General features: G+C 37.2%; 2 protein-coding genes across 2 annotated transcripts; one reads left to right on the top strand and one right to left on the bottom strand.

Annotated features, from left to right (window-relative positions):
* Nucleotides 1-462: 462 nt before the first annotated feature.
* LOC140814361 (conserved oligomeric Golgi complex subunit 4-like) lies at nt 463-3,850 on the top strand. The gene is made up of 2 exons (XM_073173308.1): nt 463-2,097; nt 3,069-3,850. Exons 1-2 carry the CDS (start codon nt 505-507, stop codon nt 3,696-3,698), a joined length of 2,223 nt encoding a protein of 740 aa, XP_073029409.1. The 5' UTR covers nt 463-504; the 3' UTR covers nt 3,699-3,850.
* Nucleotides 3,851-4,927: 1,077 nt separating this feature from the next.
* Nucleotides 4,928-6,717, bottom strand: LOC140815640 (putative UDP-glucuronate:xylan alpha-glucuronosyltransferase 5). The gene is made up of 2 exons (XM_073174715.1): nt 6,172-6,717; nt 4,928-5,844 (listed from the first exon to the last, which is right to left on the bottom strand). Exons 1-2 carry the CDS (start codon nt 6,710-6,712, stop codon nt 4,928-4,930), a joined length of 1,458 nt encoding a protein of 485 aa, XP_073030816.1. The 5' UTR covers nt 6,713-6,717.
* Nucleotides 6,718-7,629: the final 912 nt, after the last annotated feature.

The raw sequence follows: 7,629 nt of genomic DNA, 5'->3' as shown, positions 1-7,629 counted from the left end.
AAAAACTCTCTCTTTTTATTGACGCCTCTATGACTAAGTATTAGACTTCATTTGATGAGCACCACTCGTAATCTTAATCTGCCTCAATAAAACTCCCTTTGATAACATGGACAGTTCTCTCATGAGAACATCACAACGTTGCACCACTAGTAACTGAAAACCACAAAAGCAGAATGATAAAAGTGAGACTATCATAAAATTTAGATTGGTTTCGATTTAAAAGTGAGGTTATTATTTTCAATTTAGAAGAGTGGTTTGATTTAAAAAAGAAATTTTATTTAGATGTTTGTTTATGTAAAATATATAGTGATTTGAAGAGGTTTTTAATATAATAAAAATAATAATTATGAAATTAAATATTTTCGGAAAATTATCACCACAATTTCACACGTAATAATAATATAATATAAATATTTCTATTTTAAGAATATTTTAGAATATCTATTGTTGATTTTGCTCACTTGTTCCGAAGAGGTACTGAGTCGTCTACTTGCGATACGACTCATGGCATCTACACCGATGAGTGAGGCGGACGCCGACGCCACCATTAATTCAGTGTCTGTACAATTCGGCACGGTGGAAGCGCTCGAGCACGTGAGGAAACTGACGGACGTGGGAGCCACGACGCGTCTCCTTCACCAATGCATTGCCTATCAGCGAGCGATAGATTTGGAGCTCGAATCTCTACTTTCTCAGCGCTCCGAGTTGGATCTCCAGCTCTCGAATCTCCACAAATCGACCGAGGTTTTGGAGATAGTGAGGGCTGACTCTGAGTACATGCTTTCCAACGTCTCCTTCACCTCTGCGCTCGCTGATCAGGTATCCGCCAAAGTCCGCCAACTCGACCTCGCACAATCGCGAGTTCAAGACACGCTCTTCAGAATAGATGCCATCGTCGACCGATCCAACTGCCTGGACGGCGTTCACAAATCTCTTCTCGCCGAGGATTTTGAATCTGCTGCATCTTTCATCCAGACATTCCTCCAAATTGATGCCAAATTCAAAGACTCCTCAACCGCGGATCAGCGCGAGCAGCTCCTTTCCTATAAGAAGCAATTGGAAGGCGTCGCCAAGAAGAAACTTTCCTATGCTGTAGATCAACGGGATCATCCCACTATTCTCCGCTTCATCAAGCTCTACAGGCCTCTCGGTCTCGAAGAGGAAGGCTTGCAGATTTATGTTCAATACTTGAAAAAGGTAATTTCCGTGAGATCAAGAATGGAATTTGAGCAATTGGTAGAGCTTCTGGAGCAATCGAATAATAACACTAACGTAAATTTCGTTTCTTGTTTGACGAATTTGTTTAAAGACATTGTCTTGGCTATTGAGGAAAATATTTCGATTTTGATTGATTTGTGTGGTGAGGATGGTATTGTCTATGCCATTTGCGAGCTCCAGGAGGAATGTGATTCGCGGGGTTCTATCATTTTAAAGAAGTATATGGAGTATAGGAAATTGGCGAAATTGACATCTGAAATTAATTCATATAAGAACGATTTGCTCTCTGTTGGGGTGGAAGGGCCGGAACCTAGGGAGGTTGAACTGTACCTGGAAGAGATACTGTCATTGACGCAATTGGGTGAAGATTACACAGATTACATGGTTTCAAAAATAAGGAGTTTGACCTCTGTGGATCCAGAGTTAGGACCTCGAGCTACAAAAGCTTTTAGGAGTGGGAATTTCAGTAAAGTTACGCAGGATGTAACTGGTTATTATGTGATCCTGGAAGGATTCTTTATGGTGGAGAATGTGAGGAAAGCAATTCAAATAAATGAGCATGTGCTCGATAGTCTTACAACGTCTATGGTCGATGATGTGTTTTATGTTCTGCAGAGTTGCTGCCGGAGGGCTATTTCTACCTCCAATATTAACTCAATGATTGCGGTGCTGAGCAGTGCTGTGAGTTTACTAGGGGGTGAGTATTGTGAGGCGTTGCAACAAAAGATGAAGGAGCCTAATCTTGGGGCAAAGGTTTTTTTGGGTGGTGTTGGAGTGCAGAAGACAGGAACAGAGATTGCCACTGCCTTGAACAACATGGATGTCAGTGGTGAGTATGCCTTGAAACTTCGCCACGAGATCGAAGAGCAATGCACTGAGGTACTTACAGACTTTGTTTCCCTTATACGTGTGTTTCATCATCATCATCATATCATATTCCCACTAGTTGCGGGGTGATACGTGTGTTTCTTATTTCTAAATGTGCTTCTGCAGTTATTATTAAGTTTGGATTTGATATCCTATATGTTACATATTTTCTGAAGTTCTTTGGGAGCTATTAGAGAAACTACAGTCAGTGACAAATGATGGTTGATATACTCGGTTGACTGTAAATACCATCAGTTGCATTTGGCCTGCGGATTTCTTCTGCTAGCAATTATGCAATATCTTCCAGAATTTAGTTTGCAGTAGTGGACTTGATGGCCAGGGAGAGAGCAACATTGTATAGGATTGCCTTTTAAGGTCTTCTTCAATTTTGTTTGTGGTTAGGATCTTTATCAGTCATGCTACTCTATCTTGAATAGCTGAATAGATTGTATTTCAATTAAAGGAATTTGCTTCTTCTTTTTTTGTTGAAGTACTTTGTTTTGAATCCAAGCGTTTGAACATGGAGAAAAATGGTTCAAACTTATAGATGAGGAGTAGTTTGTGATTATAAACTTTATAGAAATCTTCATACAGTATCGGTTTTTAAGTTGTATTCAACTTCGAATGTGTGGGAAGATTTTCGTCCCAGACACCGCATGAATTTCTCATGTAGTGATTTGTGGCAGGGTAGCATCAATTTGGCAATATCCGCTTATTTTCACTGTCCATGTTCATTATTTTTGTGGTAGATCAATTATTTTTTGTTGTTTATACTGAATGTATCCCTGCAAACCCTGGTTAGGTGCTCAAGTACATCTTTCTAATGTTAATGATTGATGTTCTCATGGGACATGCGTGAATGCTTTTTCCCCAAAATGTATGCCTTCAAAACCATAGGATTCTTGTTCTGTGTTTTCTCCGCTATCTTATTCCTTATTCTTGGAAATACGTTGAAAGGACTAACTTCAGTTTCCTTGCATCAGGCGTTCTCTGCACCTGCAGATAGAGAGAGAGTTAAATCTTGCTTATCTGAATTAAATGAAATGAGCAACAATTTCAAGCAGACGCTAACGGTTGGAATGGAGCAACTCGTGTCATCCGTGACACCCCGAATCAGGCCAGTATTAGACAATGTGGCAACAATTAGCTATGAGCTTTCCGAGGCAGAATATGCTGACAACGAGGTTAACGATCCCTGGGTGCAAAGGCTTCTACATGCTGTTGAAACCAATGTGGGATGGCTTCAGCAATTGATGACTACCAACAATTATGACACTTTTGTACATCTTGTCATTGACTTCATTGTGAAAAGGCTCGAAGTCATCATTATGCAAAAACGATTCAGTCAACTAGGTGGCCTTCAGCTGGATAGAGATACCAGGACACTGGTCAGTCATTTCTCGAGTATGACCCACAGGACTGTTCGAGACAAATTTTCTCGTCTCACCCAGATGGCTACTATCCTAAACTTGGAAAAAGTCTCCGAGATTCTGGATTTCTGGGGAGAGAACTCAGGTCCCATGACTTGGAGACTGACTCCGGCTGAGGTTAGACGAGTATTGAGTCTAAGAGTGGATTTCAAACCTGAAGCCATATCTGCTCTCAAATTATAGCCCTTGATTTTCTCTCATGTTTTTTTTTTTACCTTGTGAAGTTAAAAGGTTTTAAATTTGTACAGTTGTAGCGATTAAGTTTTCAATCAATGTACTAATCATAAGTCGAGTTTATTTTTTGAACATATATAAAAGAATCATTATGAAATACAGGTTAACTGGCAAACTAGCATGTAGTAGGTTCCCCAACCTCAATCCGAGCTCGAGCTTGAACTCGAATTCATATTATGAATGATACAAATTAATTAATTAGACAATCCAACAAAAATTAAAGTATTAATTATATTTCCTTCCTGTTTTCTATTTTATTTAAGAGTGTTTTACTTTTTTTGGATTTACCTAAAACACCATCCATCTTATCAAACTAACTACATTGTTTTACTACCTTATAATAACATTTATCTCTATATTTTATTTTGTTTCGATTTTTCAATTTCAAAAATTAATAATTTTAATTATAATTTTTTTTAAAAAAATTAACTTTATTTTTTTAACGAAACACGTATATGAGCCACGATCCTCTAGTTAATATAATACATGGATGTGAACACACTAGAAGCGTGAAAAATCATAGTAAGGAATTAGAAATTAAAATTCTATAATTTTTTTAAAGACATTTCGGTGAAAATAACTATTCTTCTTCACTATACAAAGTTGATATATATAAAAATACATGTTTACACGTATTTTACAATAACTTTTATTTTAAATTTTACTGAAACCCATCTTTGGAGGGTTTGACATCAAATAGACGTCTGACCCTATTACAACAATCTTGCACTTATCTTTAGAAGTCGACATGTATCCTGTTTACGATTTTGTCGTGTGTCTCATTCCTTCACGGATCATTTCACCCTACATGTGGGGTAGTGTCCTATGTGTAGATCCACGGTCCAGATTTAGTCACAAGTACATAAGGTCCACTTTTTTTTTTTCAAAATTACAAATGTGGCTAAATCTGGACCGTGGAAATCCTGTGGGGACAGTGCCCCCACAGGTAGGGTCGAGCGATCCCTCATTCACATGACAATACAAATCTAATTAATTCTCTAATTTATACTATACTTTCCATAAATTATAAAAAGTTCTTATAATTTATTCGGATTTTTATTCAAGAAATTTCTAGTTTTAGGGGAGAAGCAATAATGATATCTCCACAGTATAGTTGCATAATACATTTGAACTGAAAAAAATTCAGTTTATGTTTTTATATTATAAAAAAAAAAAAACTATTCGTATGGAAAATATGTATTAGTCAAATAATGAGAAAAATGGCTTCTAGAGTCTGTGATTTTGATCTTCCAATGACCATCAGGATAACTTCCATTCCTAGCCATTTCTCTGTACATTCTCACATTGGCCTCCATTTGAGGACTCAACTCACAATGGCTCCTGAGTTCAGCCGGCATCTCGTCGTAAATTCGCCACCATATCCCATGCGCGGAGTCGCTACCGAAGCGTTGATTTTCGAGTACATCCCAGTTACAATCATAATCTTTATAGCACATCCATGGCTTCAATCCTAAGTAATGCAAAGCATAAGCATCGTCAGGGATGTCTCGTTTCCCGTCTAAGATCGCGATGAAATCCTTGAGAAAATTCAGCTTAGTTGGCAACCTATGCCACCACATGAACATTTCATTAAGAAATCCTTGATCCCCTCCATTGTAAGATACAACTCTATACCTTTGCTTCATTAACATCTCGAACGTGCAAGTGGATGGCTCGATCAACATGAATCCGGAGTTGAAAACATGCCTGCTGTTCCCTGAAGCAGATAGTTGAGGATACGCGAAGAACCCGTCGGTGTTGCGTAGGATGATGAAGTCGGAATCAATGAAGATTAGCTTGTCATATTCCACAAGTTGCCATATCCTGAGTTTGCTGTAGTTCCATTCATTATATGTTCCTTTCTGCGCATAAGGGCTGTGTATTCTTTGAATGTGCTTGATCTTCCATCCTGCTGATTTTAGGTTTTCTAAAGATTTCTTGGAAATGAAATCATCAACTAGGAGGATTAGGTCTCTTGTTGTGTTGGATTTGATTATGCTTTGGGCTAAAGTTATTGCACCACAGACATAATCTTCTGATGAATGAATCACACTTACATATGCTTCTTTGGGCTTGTGGGATGCTGTCGACACATCTGAAACGTCGTACGTACGAGGAGATTATCAGTCGCCAAAAGATAAACGGGAAATTAGCCTTCAGTCGCCAAAAGATAAACGGAAAATTAGCCTTCAGTCCCCAGCCGTCGATTTTTTTTGTATTCAGTCCCTGGGTACTTTTTTAGTACCACATTTCCACATGAAGTATACCACATTTTGTATGACATAGTACCACAATTTTGTGGATAGGGAGTGAACCCAAAGAAATGTTTTGATTGAGGATTTTTCACCAACTTCCACGAAGATAAATCAAAATTTAAGAGCGTGCATTTATAAAATATATTGCCCGAAAGAAAAAATATTACCTGGTTTTAGGAATGGAGGGGCAAGCTGACAGGAACCAACGGGCATGAGCACCTTTTGTTGTAACCTTTTCAAATCAGGCTTATAAATCCAATAATTCTCTTCATGCCACAATAGATCATCACATCTAAATATCTCCAACAAAGGACCACAAGATCCAATAAACACTACAAAAACTTGCCCATTTTTCTTCCTCACACTTCTAACCAGCAAGTTGGCCACAACTAAATTCACTTGCAACCTTAAAACATCCTCGAATGTTTTGCTATGTTTCCCTCCTCCACAAGGAACGTTAGCCACAACCAAATCCAAGTCTCTGTATTCTTCGAAACTCGGCATCGGAATCTCCGGACAATCTAGTGAGTCCCATGGCAAACTTTCATCAATCCATTGAGGAAATAAGTCGCTCCATTTTATATTCTCGGAAATTTTCTCGAAATGCACATCGACCATGTCCACTTCTTGATCTCCATATGTTGTTTTTTCGCCTATTGACGGATTCGTGGTATGAACTAACCCGATTTTCATTCTTTTGTTATCCATTTTTCTTGACACGATCTGGTACCATCTTGGTTTTCTATTACTTGTAGGAAAGGTCAAATTTAAGGATTTATTTTTTGGCTGGTCTAAACAATTTTGATGAATTCTTTCGTGGTATAGAATGATCAGAAAGATTAGGGATAGTGAAAATGTGAAGAGAGAAAAATTAAAGAACTTTATTCGTGTCATTTTTTGTAGTGTATATGATACAAGGCTTTGAGAACTTGTGGTTCAATCTTGTGTGAAAAAGTTTGAAGTATATATTTATGCATGGGATTAATTTGTATGTTTGTTTGCAAAGCCATGTGAAGTGTATGCCAAATATTTTATCCAATTCCCAAAAATTGTTTGTGGTTTTAATGAGTTGGTGATGCAAATGGAAATCAGAATTGCCTTCATATGTCAACAAATATTCACAATTAATGAAAGGATAAAATCAATTAATATAGAGGAATTTTAACTAAAACAAGGTATCTTTTCGGGATATTCTCAATTATAAGTTATTAGGATACTAACAAATATATTATATTCATGCACATAATGTCGAATTAGAATTCATAAAGTGGATAAGCATGTAATACCACATTCATATAATACTTAACTCATTAATTGTTTTGAAAACAAAAGGAAAGTTTGACTTGTGAAATGATTTTTTTCTTTCTCGAATCTTCTAGGATCAAAATTGGACACAAATCAATGAATATTCTTTCATTTATGCATGACTTATTCGGTATTCCCCCTCTTGAAATGTTGAAGATTGTGTTTCTTGAAACAGGCTAGAGTAGATGAATGAAAACTATTATGATAATAGATATTTTATTGCAATAGAACAGCTCATATCTACACTACAGGGTAGAGGCAATTAAAAGTTTTCCTTTCTGAGGAGAAAAAATAGTTGGCTCAATACCACTGGAAAAAGA

This window comes from Primulina eburnea, chromosome 15, assembly GCF_022965805.1.
Source record: "Primulina eburnea isolate SZY01 chromosome 15, ASM2296580v1, whole genome shotgun sequence".
Classification (NCBI taxonomy): Eukaryota; Viridiplantae; Streptophyta; class Magnoliopsida; order Lamiales; family Gesneriaceae; genus Primulina; species Primulina eburnea.
The sequence above is the reverse complement of the archived record's forward strand: the minus strand, read 5'-3'. Positions and strand labels throughout refer to the sequence as shown.